Source organism: Dysidea avara, chromosome 7, assembly GCF_963678975.1.
Source record: "Dysidea avara chromosome 7, odDysAvar1.4, whole genome shotgun sequence".
Classification (NCBI taxonomy): Eukaryota; Metazoa; Porifera; class Demospongiae; order Dictyoceratida; family Dysideidae; genus Dysidea; species Dysidea avara.
The window spans coordinates 13,274,767-13,292,447 of record NC_089278.1 but is presented as its reverse complement, the minus strand read 5'-3'; the positions used below and the strand labels follow the sequence as shown (position 1 = coordinate 13,292,447).

The window sequence follows — 17,681 nt, the reverse complement described above, 5'->3', positions numbered from 1 at the left end:
CTGCATGCCAATCGTATTGTAGAGGACAGTGTACTGTGTACTTTGCATTCTGGGGTGGATGAAGTCATACTGGTGATCTGGTGATCTCGTTTATGTAATACAATAAACATGCACTTTGTGTGTGTGTCATTGTACTTGAAATTAATTCAGATTTGGAACCTTTTGATTACCAGCTAGGCCAATACTCCAGCCACTTGGCTATGATACTGTCTTATGAGTGCGCACATCTAACCAGTGATGTCAATGATATACTGGACATGTGACACCATTTCCAACTCTTATTAATATCTATGATATAATTTCTATTACATACATTATGCATAGAGTAAAGAACCAGCTTAAATGTACCAGAAAAATTGTTATGTTAACAACCCTTGATTTGATGGTTCTTGATTTATTATCATGAGAGTCACCAGACTGGCTCAGACTATAAGCTGCTATCAGATTAGCATATACTTACCAGCTATATACTACCAAACTACACTGTGTAATGCTGGACTACATGAGGAAAATAAGCTCACAAGTGTGTGTATAGTATATGATAGCCCTTCAATTCAGGCAGTCGACTTGGTTACTACTCACCCTACCTTGGAAAGTTACTTGCTTTCTAAGAAACTTAAAACTAACAGGTCCTTCATGTGTCAGTATGTGTGTTCGTGTGTGTGTGTGTGTATACGTGATTACAATTTCAAATAACACTGAGCCGTTGCGATTATGCTCTAGCATGCTGCAGTGGAATTTGGGGAAACTTTCAAGTGGACAGCAATACTGGATAATATATACTGTGTGTTGTGGACTCACTGCTCAGTATTATGAACTCTTGTTTTATTAGTGGTAAACAGATGAAAAACAGACAAAAACTAATATTTAATACCTCGTATAGGGGGGAGGGAGTCAGTGTTCTTTTCAAACACTCTCACTGTCAAATGGGAATTACTTATGAAGAGCTGTGTGCAAGTATAGAAGAGTGAAGAAAGAACCTGGTAAAGAGTTGGAGCTGATAATTCAATCCGTCATTGTTTGGTTTAGGGACCATCCATAATTTTCAGTCTTTATGCTAGCGTACAAAGAGTACTCTTTTTCTAACCCCCTCCCTCCTTCACAAAGCATACTGTATAAATGTTGATACTATGTACAGTATATACACGATGATTATTCATCATTTTATAAGCGTACATGTGATTTAACCCCCTCCCCCTAGCGTACTCTTTGTACTCTTGCGTAAAGGCTGAAAATAATGGATGACCCCTTAGCTTATTCATGCAGTAATTTTAGTAGTCCAGTACAATGAGCTGTAGAAACTGCAGTATAGTATATCATAGGTACAAAACGTACATGTATGCAATTTAACCAGTTTTCAACAACAATTGTGTAATAAAGAGTCCACAGAGATGGCTCACATTTCATGTGCATGGGGGGGGTCAAACCTTTTGAGCACAGGTGTACCCTATCATCACTGAAAACTACCTATCAAGTGCTAGTAAAGTTATTATATGCTATATAAATCAAGGAAACCTCTTCCTCGTGCTAGTTTCTGGCATGCGTATCCCTATTGATTAGATCAGGGTTGTTGACATAATAATTTTTTGCACATATCACCTGGTTGTTTACTACTTGCATAATGTATATAGTAGAAATTTTTATATAGATTTTTTTTATTAAAATGATTTCAGTGTCTAGCATTTTGTAGGCCTCTTCCTGTTTCTATTAATAATTGATAATTTCTTTGTGTGAGGTGATGTAATGTAGGGAGGCATTTCTATTTTCTATTTCCAGTCATGTATATGGTGGGTTATAGCTGTGTCTATTAGTTAAGGCTATATAGAAGTCAGTGTGCTTAGCTTCAAGATAGTTGGTTGTAGAAGGTTAGAAATTTGTATAGTATTGTTTGTAGCTCAGTTGTATATACATCAAAGTGACAAGAAAAGCTATCATCTACTATTTCTAGCTGTTGCATTGTGGTATTTAGTTAGTAATGATAAAGGCATTGGTTGCATCTAATACTATCTTTGGCTGAAGACCATTTAGTGATCTTGTAACTTCTTGGTAAGGAAACAGAGTAACAATATATTTAAATAATGACAAGCAAATAGCCTATTGTTTCTATGTATGAATAATTTGAGTGCATGTACTATATATTATATAGCATTGATTTTCTCTGAATTTTAGCTAGTGTTACCACCTATGTCAAAAGCTTGTTGATAAAATATCTCCTACCTACTTGGACACTTTATTGTATTTGTGTGGGTTGATTAAAGGAAGCCGTAAAAACTTTATTTTCCACAGAGCATACAGGTAGGCAGTTGTACAGAACTATGGCAAGTAGTTATGATGGTGGTTGATGGTGGTTGCTGATGGTTTATTCTTATTCATGGAAAAATTAAGAGCTAGAGTGTCATGTGCATTAGTTCCAATTAAGAAACACCCTGCATGGAGAATAAATATTAATATGAATATAAATTAAACCAATTGTACAAAGATAGCACCATTTGTTGAGTGTGAAGTGGCATGTAAAATAGCTCGCAATTATTTAGCGATATTTTAGTCTGTTTTCTTTCTAGTATATACTTTCTAATGTAGTCTTGCCCTAATGCATTCTTAAATCTGTTTCTTGATTCTGTATAGAATATTTTAAATGTGACCTATGCACTTGAGATCAATGATAATTGTTATGACCTGAACCTGTCACTTCAAAGCTGTTTCTAGGAACTCGTGTAACACCAGGTGTAGATGAAATTTAATAATACTAGTTTGATGTCATTTTTAATATGCATTTCGTTTTACTTTTTATAAAATTTTTCAATATATGTAACATGTTTCCCACGGGTATGTGTGAGTATGACAGCACAGTGTGGTCAAGTAATGAGGTTTACCCTCCTTATTGAATATATATAAATATAAAAATTATATCACTTAAAAGTGGTATAAGTTTTTGATGAAATATAATATGCATAGATTTATTACGTGTTTGCTTATGAGGTACTATAATATTTTATCAGTCCAGTCACGAATAGTGACATCCTCATTGCAGTTGATTGGTTATAACAGTTAACTATTAATAGTTATAAATGCCGTTTCCTTATTAGGTAAACATTGTAGTGGACTACATCCGTCCTGCAAATGATGACTTCTCAGAGAGAATGTACTGCTCCATTAACAGAGAGGGAATGTTAGTATATGTGTTTGCATAGGGAAGATGTTCTGTATATTACAAGTACTGTATGTATGAACCAATTTTTATTGTATTCATCAATATCCGAGTTCAGTATGCATAGTATGCTGAAAGTTAATGAGTTGTATAGCATCATTTAGAAGTTATTTGTTGTTTACTGTAGCAACATTGCAGAAGCATTAATCAGTAAAGGATTGGCTACAGTGGTGAGACACAGAGCAGATGATGATCAGAGATCTTCTCAATATGATGAGTTGTTATCAGCTGAGGCTAGGGCTATTAAGAACAGTAAGGGACTACATAGCAGAAAGGAATATCCACTACACAGAGTGGCTGATATCTCCGGAGTAAGTTGTGTAGTGTGTGTGTGTGTGTTTGTGTGTGTGTGTGTGTTTGTGTGTGTGTGTGTGTGTGTGTGTGTGCGTTTGTGTGTGTGTGTGTGTGTGTGTGTGTGTGCGTGCGTTTGTGTGTGTGTGTGTGTGTGTATGGGGGGCTGTAGGTGGTATGTGTGTGTGCATGCGTGGGGGGTATGTATGTAGTGTAGAGTGAAATATGTAACTTCACTTTGTCCACTAATGTTTCCAGAATTTATTTGCAATACACTTAGAAGATATGTATGTTTTGTACTTCAGGATGCCACTAAGGCAAAACAGTTTCTACCATTTCTACAACGATCAGGAAAAACAACTGCAATCGTCGAAGTAAGATTGTTATCCTTGTTACAGCAATGTGTTATACATACATGTGATAATCATGTGATAATAAGTATTGTTCTTGGTGGGACATCCATTATGTGAACACCTGTCTGCCAACTCAATCACAAATGAATTTGTTTGGATAAATGGCATTTGGCTCGTTGATCTACTCTAATAGAGCATACACAAGTTGAAGGAAATACTCCAATAAAACAGTCAATTCTACTGTTTTAGAAAAGTATTTGTAGTAAAATTGTAAACATTTTCATTTCACAGTGTGGACCTTGTATTAAGCACTGTGGTATAGTGCACGTACATGTTACTGAGAGTAGAGACTCTTTAATCATACAGTACGGTAGTACTGTATATTAGGGATCACGAAGGTTTGGGTTTTTCTGGCCAAAAATATCACCCAAAACCAGCTTCACAATATCTTCCTGGTTCATTGGCAGTATTGGTTAGGTATAACCAAGCCCAAAAGTGCCTTTAGTACGACTCTAAATGCTTCCAATAGATAGCTACGAAATTTTTAAAATGTTTTGAAATTTTCTACTGCTTGCCTGCCTGATGTAGACAAGCATAACTTGATAATGGCTAAGGATATGGGCTTGATTTTTTCACTTTTCGACATCGCTTCAGTCCGACAGGTGCCTTTTGCCATATCGCAGTACATACAATGCACACATCATGGACATACCTTTGTCCTCCTTTGTGCCTCATTTCTTTTTGCTGACAGCCCAAGGTGTTGATTTGCAGTAGTGCGATGGCTTCCCTACGTTTGTAAATGAGAATCTTTTGCAATGCTGTGCAACGGACTGAACATAGCTGAAAGCAAAGTGTGATGGCCACTTCACTTTCAAGTCATTAATTTACAGTTGGGGCACATGTTCAGATGAAAACGTTAACTCTGGTTCCATCCTTTCTTTTGATGTGGTATGCACGGGTTCACCAGCCATAATAATGTTACAAAAGAAGTAATATACTAAGTTTGATTAGAGATCCCATGACTGGAGTAGGGATTGAGCATCAGGAAAGATGCATAGGGTCTAGATATGCAACTGATTGGTGGTGGTGTCACAGAGAGACTGGTAAAGGTGAAGCAAGTATTTGAGGATGGAACTGCTATCCACTAGTATATCTGCAGGTGTAGTTGACCTCCCTTGTTTCCCTACTCTTTTCCCTATGATCCCTAATTGAACTTAAAATTCATAATTTTTCCTTATACTTGTTACATGTAATACGAATAATGTGCTACCTTCTTTTTGTAGCACTGTGTATCATATGACCAGGTCTACAAATTCGTGCAAGCCTAAAGTTTATAGTAAAACACATTCAAAATAATAACTGAAATAGTTAAAAAATGATACTGGGCTGTTAGGGCTGAAACTTTAGTTTGTTGTGCCATTTTGTCATTGCTTGGACATCACTTCCATTGAAGAAAGAATCAAATTTTAATATTGTGTTATTTGCATTTTAAAATTTTGTAACGCTCTAATAGTTCCGCATGTACGTAGAATGTTCTAGAAGATACAATAGATTCCCAGATACACTGTATAAACTTACTGAGGTTGGTTTTTTTTTAAAATTAACTAGAACTTTCATTTTATAAGATAAAAAATTAGGGGAGGTGTACAACTGGCAGTAGTGGCTCAATGGTTAAGGCTTGGGATGTTAGGTGTGGAGATCTATGGCTCAAATCCAGGGTAACTGTTTTCACATTTTTGACCATGTTTCTGCAAATTCTTGGTGACTGTTCTATTAGAGTATCTTGATCATGAACCAGATGTGGGGCCAAGTACACAAGTATTTGTTCACACTGACAAGTACTTATACTGTACTTTACTACTTGAGTCAAGTACATACTTTTTAGTAATTTCAAATGTACTTAGACTCATGTCTGTCTTGTGCTTGTTACACTTGTGATTGGTTTTAGCTTCATAGCTCATTAGTCACGTTGAAATCACACATTTTTAGAAAAGCTTATATGCCCGATTTAACTGTATACTGTACATTTTTAGTGGGTAATAGTTTTGTAAACAGTATCTATCCTTTCTTCATGAAACTTATTATTTTGAATCTATGCTTTTTTTAAAAATGCTTTAACTATAAGAGGAGTAGATAGCTGCATTTATAGCAGTTGTGTTTCACTGCAAAAAAGAGAGCTTGTGACTACTTCCCTTAATAATCTATCATATGGGGTACTTTGACTCACACTTGAGATCAGCAGCCAGATCAAAATACTCTAATAAAGCAGTCATCACACTAATACTACAGTCATGTATGATATCTAATAGAACAGTCACACTTGTATATGTTATAACAAAAACAAGCTAGTGTATTTTAAAAAGGTGATTTAAAATGATATAGGGATCCATGCAATAATAATAGTGAAACAAGATGTGGTGATATGACTATTTAACTATCCCAACCTTGCATTGAACAAATTGTGTAATAAGAGATTTGCCTACGTTTAGGATACCACCATGTCTCTTGTTTCACTACTTTTTATTACATCAATAAACTTTGAATATTACTACTATATTTGTAACCATTCTCGTTATTTCTGAAAATAGTAATTGACTGGTCTATACTGTCAACCTTTCACATTATGTTTGTTTAATCCTAAAGTCGCACGCAATTATTAATAAAAGTGCACTGAAAACACATGGGCCGATATTTCGGGCCGTAATGCATGACTAAACAAAGCGCTGTAATTTCCATATAGTAAGCGCTAAGGCTATGCAATTTGTACCATTCTATCTGTGATGTAATAAGGAATAAAACAGTACCTAGGGGTTTACCCTCTGGTGAAAGCATAAGGCCAAAACTTGTCATGAATTCAAGCTGTCACAAAACATGAAAACAGTTCATTACATACCTTCAGAAAATGGTTGATAATTTCTTCACAGTGTGTCCTATGGAGTTCTGGTAAGGACCATTCGATTCTCCATTCAATGACAAATCATGCCATATAAAGCTCACGTGAGTCTAACAGTTTTATAAATGGCTACTGATGTGATACGTGTGAAGTAGTAGGAAATACAGTCGCCATTCTTTGAGGTGTCGTAACAAGTGAGCGATTGTTGTTACAACCATTATTTATAGTTGTCTAAGTAGCCCAATGAATAAACTTTCCATTGAATTAAGGTTTTCAGTTAATAACATCAGACAAGCTTGTCTGTGCTGGCAGTTTAGAAGCCATTCTTTAAGCATGCGTTACTTGTAATATTTATGCGTTTTATGTGCTTTTAAAAAATGGCCAATATATCAGCCTATGCGACTTTAAGGGTTAAAAAGGTCACGTGTTTATTGAACATTTATGTATAACCTGTTGAATGGTTCATGGTAGGCTGCACCACAGTTGGAAAATATTGTAATAGAACACACATGTGATGGTTTATATTGTATCCCTTCTAGGGTTGGGCGATATTGAAGAAAGTGCACTACGATATATCATGGATGTATTTTATTTATTAAGGTTTTACGCACAAGTGCTGAAGGTCTGTAGGACACCTGGTCCTACAGCCTGTTTAAAGTTATTACATAAAGTGTGTTTGAAAAGGTGGAGAAAGGAGAAAAAATGTGTTTATCACAACATTCGATATTATCGCGATATTGCATGCAATTTAGAAAAGCCATATAATATTAATAAGCACAAGTTTTTCTCTGACTCGTATTGTTACATCCATCCCATTTTTTAAGCTATAAAAATTACATACAACATATAATTTGCTGCATTTGTAAGACAGCTACATCAATGGTATTTCATTCTGTATACAATATATCACAGTATATCATGAACTTGATGTGTAAAAATAGCCTCGATACAGTTATTGTCTCATGCTTTTATCATGGTAGCAACGATATACCGTTATATTTTCCATCCCTTCTAAGACAGAGTTCATTAGGGAACTTATTTGTGAAAAGGCTCAAAATAGTTGAAATTTGTCCTGTGTTAACCAATGAATTGTCTGCAATTCAGAGGTGTAGAGAAATTCCATTGTAATTATTTTCTAGTTTCAAGATACTGTATTCTTCCATAGTTTGTGGCTAGTGGATCACGAGTAAGACTTTTCTTACCAAAGGATACTTGTCTCATCACTTTTCTACTAGCAGGTAATTTTCATTGTGTTGTATTGAGTGTCTTACGTATAACTGTACTTGTGTTATGAGTTGTGATGTGCTTTAATAGGAGTCAGTTGTCCTAGAGCACCTCTAGCCAATCCTAGAGCAGGACAGTCATTTGAACCAGAGAAATATGGTCAAGAAGCTCTACAATTCACTAAGGAATTAATATTACAACGAGAGGTAGTGACTAAGTTACTTATGCATCACTATGTAATATCTTGGTATTAGGTTGAAGTTGAAGTAGAATCAACTGACAAAGGAGGCAACTTTGTTGGTTGGATGTGGGTGGATGGAAAGAATTTGTCACTGATCTTAGTTCAGGTATATACATACTTGATGATATATGTAGCTATTATGAATAGAATACGTTTACGAAGGAACTGTCATTGCTTGTTTTTTCCTTCACTACCATTCCCAGCACTTTCATATGCTGGAATAATAAAATTAATGATAAGGTTTTGTGTTCATTAGTACAGTCCAACTCAAGGTCATGCAACTAACTAATGGCTCACTTGACGTGTTTTACATGTTAAAATTTTAGCAGTACGTAGATAGATAACTTTGTACATATTTATTTTTTTTCGCTACTATTATCAAGGGTTTGTGATGTTTGTTTGGGGATATGAAATTATCATTTACTGTTTTGTGCAAAGATAGCTTAATTGCTTTGTAATCTTTTGACAATATGCTTGTTCACTTTGAAGTTGTTATGTCACACGTTATGTTATCGTTCTTGCAGGAAGGATTGTCAAAGGTACACTTCACAGCAGATCGTTCACAGTATGCTGGTGCTTTGTACTCTTCTGAGGACCAAGCTAAACAAGCTAAGAAGAAGGTGAACATTGTTTACCATTGGCAGGTGTACGCATGTCTCATAGTTAGTAAACATGGTTTACTACAACTAGTTACTTTTGTGGTTGACAGTCTGTTGAAAGTGCGTGCCAATGCTTTAATAAAAAGAAAGTATCTCCATGTGGACTTTAATAACGTTGTTAAAATAAACAAAACCTGACTAACTTTCAACACAGAGTTGATGTTACACAATAATTTTCTGATGTGTATCTGCTACGTTTACATACTTGCAAGTTTGTGTTGTTTGTGGATTGTTTTGACTATCTTCTACTTAAGAATTACTCAGAAACATTTCCTTGAAGTGTAGTTATTAGTATTTGCTTAATTGACTAACTGAAAACATTGCTGAAGTTACTGTTACATGAGAGACATTCGTGTCGCTTAAACATGTGTTATTTTTCTTGGGAATACGAAGCATTCACTGAATATCATAACACTGTTTTACCGATAGATATACAGTTTGTTGTTTCACAGGTATGGGAGGACTTCGTGGAAGGACAAGAAGATGAAGTTGAGGAGGAACAAGATGTTGTAGATGATCTAACAGTTGACAGAGTGACAGATTACAAAGAGGTAATAGCAACATTTTTTATAAAGTACAATATAGTATTTTTTTCTTAAATGCTGTTCAATTTTTATTGAATTATGGTCCAGCAAATGAATGTGTATTGTATTAGATTGACCTTTAGTGCATGTATGTATGGGCATAAATTGTTCCTGTGATAATTCTTTGTTATACCTGGCTGCCTATACTCGGCATATTACTGTTTGGTGACTTCGAGTGGTGTTGAGAGAGGATTTTGAATGGTTCCTCTTTTCATCAGTTTAGTGTAGTTCTGAAATCACATTGCAAACACACATTAGGCAAAACACCAACTTACACCACTGTCAGAGTACTGAGTTTAAGCTACACATCCTTTTTGAGATCCACCTTTTAGTATGGTGTGACTCGTAGTTAATTACTGGCCAAGCTGGCCAATTTTAGCATCTGAGAAGTTAGCGCTGGCCAAATAATTTTATGTCTATCCTTCGGTTATGTATCCCATCCAATTTGACGCCTAGCCCACTACCCCAATGTGAACTATCTCAAAACTGGTATAAAACACCTGTCTCAAAATTATAATTATAGTGATGTGCGATTTCCTAACTTCAGTCACATGTACAGTATAATGGCTTTTGAAAAAATCTAGTACAGTGGTAAGTAAATCTGACGTCTTTTGTTATGCTGGCAATAGGTATCATAAAATTTCCCTTGTCAGATTTACAGTATCTAACAGGTTCATGGAAACGATGAGATGTATCATGTATTCACAGTTAAAAATTTTGATGGTGAATTAAAAAGTTTATGTGACTTACCATCCCATAGATATGACAGGTAAACATAATTGCAACATGTTAAAGACCAAAGTGTTTAATTAATGCAACAGAGCTTTGTTAGTATAGCTCAGAGGAAGGGATAGTGTTATTAGAGTTAGGGATGGGGGCAATGGTATAAAGTCCCATGTACATAAGCAAACACATTCAGGAAGACTTGCATGACTCTTTCAGATTGCTTCTGGTGCATTCTTAGGTACCTGAGAATGACCAGAAGTAATCCCAGGTTGCTGCTGTTCTTGATGCATTCTCAGGTGCAGTTCTCAGCTACTATACTTGCCAAAAATAAACATGCCATGTATTTCTTACAGTTGGGGAATGAGGCATGCTTTCCCATCTTTAAATGAAGCCCTGGTATATTGTACATTTGTGTGCATGGCATACAGGTGACCATGAGAAACAACAGAACTATTAACCACTGCACCATATGGTGAACTTATAAAATATTGACCACAGCTAACCTTTTGGTAGTCATGGTAAACATGCAAGAATTTGAAGTATAGACCTTGCCACTATGTACATCTATGTGTGTGTTACTTTATAGGCTGTGTGTGTATGCACAGACACACACACATACACACACAGACAGACAGACATGCACACACACACACACACACACAGAGGCACACATATACAAGATGTACATCCTATTATGTACAACATGTGATGTAAAACTCAAAATGTTAATGGAAGTAGAGCAATAATAAAGGTCTTAAAGATTAGATGAAGTCATCAATAAATCTAATGAAATATACAGTACATATCTTTAAGAAATCCTATAAGTGGTAATAAAATATTATATAAGTGTTTGTGTGTATGAGTGTGTGTGTGTGGTGTGTGCTTGCGTGCCTGTGTGTGTGGTGTGTGTATGTGTATGTGGTATGTATGAGTGTATGTGTGGTGTGTATGAGTGTGTGTGTGGTGGAGGCTAGACAGGATTAGGGTCTCCTTGTGTTGACCTTGTAAGCCAATAACAATACATCCACATCATGTTTTGGTGCAGAAGGAGAAGCTTTTGCTTCTTGGAACCTGTCCTTATCATTTGCCCATCCACCCACCTGGGGTTACCTCATTCGTCCAAATAAAAGACTGTAAACTAGTTGCATAGCATCCCTTGGCTAGGTGGGCAAATGTATTCCAATTCTGTGGTCGGGATGAAGATTTATCCTTTGGGTAGCAAAAGTGATGTGTGCATGTGCATGTGCGTGTGTGTTTTGATGTCCTAGTCATGTTGGTGGCATGGCTAACGATAGCACTCCTGTCCCTGACCATGTGGTAGAGACCCTGCTTTGACTTTGCTAGTCAGCAGTGGGGAAGTACTACATGCATACGCATTATGCTTTCTGTTACCAGAGGATTTATTTAGACCTTGCTTACCCAGTGCACACTGTAGCCTTGAAGACTGTCTGCCCTCCTGGAGGTTTGCTCACCTGCCCTAATACATTATTCAGCATCAGTAGGTGGCCATCATGAAGGGATTGGGATGATTGTTATTTTCACAGGCATTACAAGGTTATGATGTGTAGTGTACATCACTATTAATGGGCAGTAGTTGCTTGGTTTAAAGTTTATTTTCTATAATAATTACAAATTATTTCAAAGGGATATTTCAAAGCATAATGTTTGGATTTTTTTATTACTAATTAAGTGCATACTTATTTGCTCTGTAATTGAAGCCATTGAACAGCAGACACCAGTTATTGATTTATCTAAATAATTTTGGGATAAACAAAGTTTGTCAGCACCATGTGTCTGATTGCAAAATTAAATATTGTTTATTGTAATTAATCCTGTAGAGGAGGAAAATAATTTTATAGGAATCTATTTGAGCCAGTGGTTTGCTTTGTGATACATTGTAGTATTTTTAAACAAGGCACAAAGTGGACATATTGTTTAAAGGCAAAGCACTATTATATATTGTGTACAATATAACTGGACTTGTTAAATTCTTTTGTAATTGTCTGCCAAGTATGGATTTCCTGTTGTGCTAGCTGACGCCAGTGCAATGTCCACTTACATACACCACTCACCACCAGTCAATTATACTACATTACATTATATATCTCTTGGCATTCAGTCTGGTTTGAGAGGGGATTTACTGGCTTTGTAGGTGGTGTTTCTGTAGCAGCTTCACTTGTAAGATTTGGACATTACACATTCTCACTGGTCCTATGTGAGAGCCAGGTGTTATTGGTCTAACACATTTTGAGGAAATCTATTGACACTTGTGTCCAATTGTCTGTACAATATTTGTGTAATTGAAAGGAGGGTTTTTGTTAAAAGATTATCATTGTACCTATATTACCAGTAGAATTTTAGATATATTTTAACTGTTATTTTCTAATAAACTAAAAGGGAATTATTCGCTTTTGTGTGCTTACAGATGTTGGCTGTCATGGTTACCACCTTTATATACTTTATGAGTTCACACATTTACGTACTTATCTCATGTTTTATCATCTTTGACCTGATGACTACAGTATTGGTTATGTTACCATTATATTGTTTGGACTATATGCTCTATGAAACACAGAGCATAGGTATATAGGAGATTCTATAAGGTTATGGAAAGCTAGATGTTACTAAGTAGCTTGAAAGCATTATAATCAACAGTGATTAATTGTTGGTCTTCAGTGTTACTAACAAAGTGGCTGGCATATGGCACATCCTTGACTATTCCCTAAATGTTATGAATGACGTTGCCATAATGAAATGACCGCTCAGTATAATAACCAATCTTGTTATGGGATGAGTATCATTATGGTATGTCTCACTGGGATGGTTGGCTCTGACTTAAGCTATATGGATATATACTGAGTGAGGTTTGTGTAATGTTGATGACATGTAAGAATGATGCTGTATGATATACTTTCATTGCTTCAAATGGACAACTGTAGTGTATATCAGTCCTAAACATTGTGTAGCATTGTCTGTAACATTACAATGTCACATCTGGTAAAATATGTTTTCATTTTAATCTGGTCATTGTCCAAAGTTGTTCATTGGGTGATTCCACCTATCTTGTGACTGAATGAAGCATGGGACAATCATTAACTTATTCTGTTGCTGTGGAAATGCATAATTGACTTATAATATAATTTGTGCTGGTGATTCCCAGAGCATCAGTAGCTGTGTGGCCACTGTGAGAAAGAGGATGTTATTGAACAATTATGGAATACTTGGACTATGGGTAGCAACAACGTGGAATAAACTAAACTCTTTGCTGTGGTCAATTAATAAAACCTGTTAAAATATTAAAAACATGTACGAGTCTATTGTCACACGCCATCACAAAGGTCACTTTTTAAAGTAGCTGTCAAAAATGATGTTTTTTACATTAGTACTTCTGTTTGCAAATTGTGTTGGTGATAACCTATTGTTACAATGTAATTCACCGTATAATTTCACTGTAGCTGCTTTGTTTAAAATGTATCCCTTATTTTAATTCTCCAAGTGTTTTAAAAAAGTGGTCCTATACTTGTCAGTTTGAACTGATAAATGTATAAACAGTTTTTAGAAAGAATAATAATAGGAGGTTGTTCACTTTAACCTCTAGACTTATATGGTTGTTTATTCTTTACTGCCTGTCTTCTTTTGGTTTCCCATTATACCATATAGTAATTACTTGATGTTATATGCTGTTGCTTTATAGTGGATAGCTAAAACTGTGATAGTGTTCATATTACATCCTTGTTGTGTGGTAATGTTAGCAGTTTTGGGGTTCTGTTCTTAGAAGTATGAATTTTCTATGAGGTAAAGTGATAACCTTAAACCAGGGTTGATAGTTCCTTGAAATCCCATATATTAGCAATGCTTTAATTTATTAAAATCAGTGTGGCTATTGCAATGAAACAAGAAACAACACTTCAACTTATCACTGTGATGTGTTCTATAGTTTACTTGTATTTGTGTTACTATATATAATGAATATTTTACTACAGTAGTTTAATGATTGTTTTGTATGATTTTCAGATTATTGTTACTGAAGTTGATAGTGGTAATCATTTCTATTCTCAGTTTGTTGATCAAGGTATGTAATTTGCTGTTCCGTTATGTTTAAGCTGATGTTTAAGCTGATGTTCCGTTATGTTTATATAACATATAAAGTATTTATTTATTAAGGCTTGGGGTAAGTAATTTAATGTCTGGGTTTGACTGCGCATGCTCATTTCCACAGACTGTCTATGTAGGGTTTCTGAAATTGAAGTTTGGGGTTATGCGGTCTTGTAGTTATCCATATATAAACAGTTATCCAAGCTCGTCTGAGTGTTGTGTTGGCTGTATTCACTTTTTCGGCTTTTGTTGATCCATTCCACTGAATGTATATTGTTGAGTAAACAATCTTATGTGTATGTTGACAGCTGCCTAAGCTGGTTAGTTTGTAGACAGTCGGCTTTGTGTTATAATATAGGAGGGTTTCACTACATTTGGCTAGTTTATATAAAATCTAATATAATATATTTTATCATCAAAGTGTAATGTTGTATGTTCTCATCTTTAAAATTTTCTGTGATATTTCCAAACATTAGATTAATTTAAATTCCTTAATTAAATTCAATTTGAAGTACAGTGGTATACTTGAAAGTCAGAATGTAGACAACATTATTGAATGTACTGGAGACATACACTGCATAGTATAGGTTGCTTTTGTAATTAGATATTCATTGCTCTCATCATTTTAAAAATCAGGTTTTTTAACATGTGATTAAACACTAATAATTTAATGTGTGATTAAAAATTTCAACTGTGTATGGCAAACCCTGTGTGTGCTTGTTCTTTGAAGGTCAAAGGTACTACTGCATCTGGGGAATATACTGGCAAGGCCATAGTTCTTCTAATTGTATTAACAGTTTACATTGCAATTCTCAGAAACTATTTGATGGATTGTTGCTATGACCTTGTAGGAGGTTCTCTGGCAAGCCTGTTCAGACTAGTGGACTAGTTTTAATCACTTTAGTGTATTTTTTGTAGTCCCATGGTGAGACTAACTATGCCGATACTTAATAATTTAGTTTTATTGGTTATGTGGGATTTGGTGGTTTAAGTAAACAGGTGATATTATTCTTGGGATTGAGCGAGTGGCGTCTATAATCTTCGGCTATTTTATTATTATTACTGTTCCACATGTCTTTCTCATTCTGTTGAAAACATCATCGAGTGATGTGGTTTTCACTTGCAAGAGTGTCGGGTAGGGTAGCTAGTAGCGAGTGGCGTCTATAATCTTCGGCTATTTTATTATTATTACTGTTCCACATGTCTTTCTCATGCTGTTGAAAACATCATCGAGTGATGTGGTTTTCACTTGCAGGAGTGTCGGGTAGGGTAGCTAGTAGGGTAAACCGTGGGATGAATTGGTTATTAAGAAGTTGTTATTGCTATCTAATATTTGATGTGATATAAACACTTTCATTAATTTGAAAACTTGATTATACTCATGTTTTAAAACAAATATAGTTTGGTACATAGCACAGAAGTGTTTGTTGAGTGATATATATACTTAAGCTACTACTGCATCTATGTGTGTGCTTATTGGTTTTTGAAATTTTCACTGTTGTATTTCTAAACACTTAAATGTTAAATTACAACAGTCAGGTAGTACAGTGCAAATTCAACATTACCTTGGAAACGAGCTATTTTATAAGTCAGCACAAAACAGAGGCATACTGAGGATACCTTGGATTTAGCTTATGTATTGTATTATCTTTTATACCTAAAAATTATGTTGTGCTGTATTAAAGTTAGCTTTGTCAGTGGTGTTCAGATAATTACCCTGAGTATCATGTGTTGTCATTGTAAGTGGCAAAGGTATTGATAGCAAATGGTGTTTGGCTGACTTCTATATCCTAAAGGTAAAAAAATAAATACATAATGTTAAATCTTAAATGCAGGTTTTTGTTTAGCAACAAGCTTTTTTTGTTAAGAGGCTGTGTGTACATACTCAATGCATTCAGATATGTAAAGTTCATATCTAGTCAAAGTGTTGAAATATCTAACCAAGTTATGAGATTTAAAATTATAAGTTTACTATAAAATTAACAATTTAGTAAAAGATTTTTTTTCCCATGCATATAATTAGTAAGCTCTACTAATTAAATGTATATAATTATTCACACAAAGAAAATATAGAAAATTAATAACCCGCTTCCTAACCCATGTAATAGTTATACCAAGGGATTTTGCTGATGAACGCCACAGACCCGAGGGCTAAGGGCGTATATGTACTAGTAATAGCATGGGTAGCAGTGAAATGGATAAATACCATGAGTGTTGCATTGAAATTTCCATTTTCAATGCAACAAGGGTGGTATTTATCCCAAATTTGATTGCTATACCCCAGTTAATACCATACTTGCTGCATATATTATGTGCTGTGCTTTAGCGTTGCTATGTACGCAATTTGTCACTATGTACTAAACATGCATCAATACTAATTGGCGCTACATTGTTAACATAAATTCTAGCCAATGAAATTGTAATTACAACTTTTTCACTGTTACCAGTGAAATACAGGATAAATTTCACTGCTACTATTGAGACTTTTGTATGGGCAGTGAAACAGGTATGGTATTAATCAGCAAAACCTGACGCAATTGTGGTATAAGTGATATATATATACCACTTTAGCGTGGGCGTTCAAAGGCGCCGCTCGGTGTTTAACTCGCATATTGCCCGGGCAATATAAAGGGAAATCGGTTTGCCAATGACTTTGATACCCAGCCAGTCCAAAGAATCGATGCGCTTTGACTCGTTATATTGAGCGACATAGAACTTTGTATTGTGGGACTCGTTTTTGTAGTGGTTGCTAAACTTAGTACATTTGCTAAGATAGCCTAAGGATAATGAAGGCACAAAATAATTGTTTGGACGATCATGGATGCATATTTCTACCCACCGCGTATCAGCCTTTGAACAGACTACGGAACAGCAAAGCTACTACTGCTACGTTGAAATAGGTTAGTAACTTACAGTTCTAAGTACTTAACTTAATATAATAACTTACTTACTGTCCCAATAGCGAAGTTAGTTGGCTTAACTTAGTACAAAAATGACAACAATATAAATTCCATTCCACAATTGCAAGTTTTCTAACATTGCGTGTTGAAGCATAGTAGCGTATTAATGACGTTTTAACGTATGGACAACATTTTGATGGCTATTAGCACATGCTATTAAAACCACCATTGATCTTCAGATGTTACTGTATAAAACAAATGGGATGAGTTCTTGTTAGTTCTTTCACCTATTAGGTGAGTGCGCCCCAAGTGATATATATCACTTATACCATGGCTGCTTGGGATTTTGCTGACATATACACCCGCAGCCCTCGGGCTTTGGGTATATATATCAGCAAAATCCCTTGCAGCCATGGTATAACTATTACACATCACACAGGGTGCACTCACCTGATAGGTGGAAGCACTATTTTATATGCTAGTATCTGATGATCTATTGTGGTTTTA

At 35.3% G+C, this 17,681-nt stretch overlaps 1 protein-coding gene across 1 annotated transcript in view; it reads left to right on the top strand.

The window, feature by feature from the left end:
* The window catches only part of LOC136261799 (staphylococcal nuclease domain-containing protein 1-like), a 109,009-nt gene that overhangs the window by 37,771 nt on the left and 53,557 nt on the right, over positions 1–17,681 (top strand). The window contains exons 14-22 of the mRNA XM_066055862.1: positions 3,087–3,169; positions 3,336–3,519; positions 3,805–3,873; positions 7,911–7,983; positions 8,060–8,175; positions 8,224–8,316; positions 8,735–8,830; positions 9,322–9,420; positions 14,194–14,251. Coding sequence (XP_065911934.1) covers positions 3,087–3,169; positions 3,336–3,519; positions 3,805–3,873; positions 7,911–7,983; positions 8,060–8,175; positions 8,224–8,316; positions 8,735–8,830; positions 9,322–9,420; positions 14,194–14,251 — 871 coding nt within the window. The remainder of the gene's footprint in view (positions 1–3,086; positions 3,170–3,335; positions 3,520–3,804; positions 3,874–7,910; positions 7,984–8,059; positions 8,176–8,223; positions 8,317–8,734; positions 8,831–9,321; positions 9,421–14,193; positions 14,252–17,681) is intronic.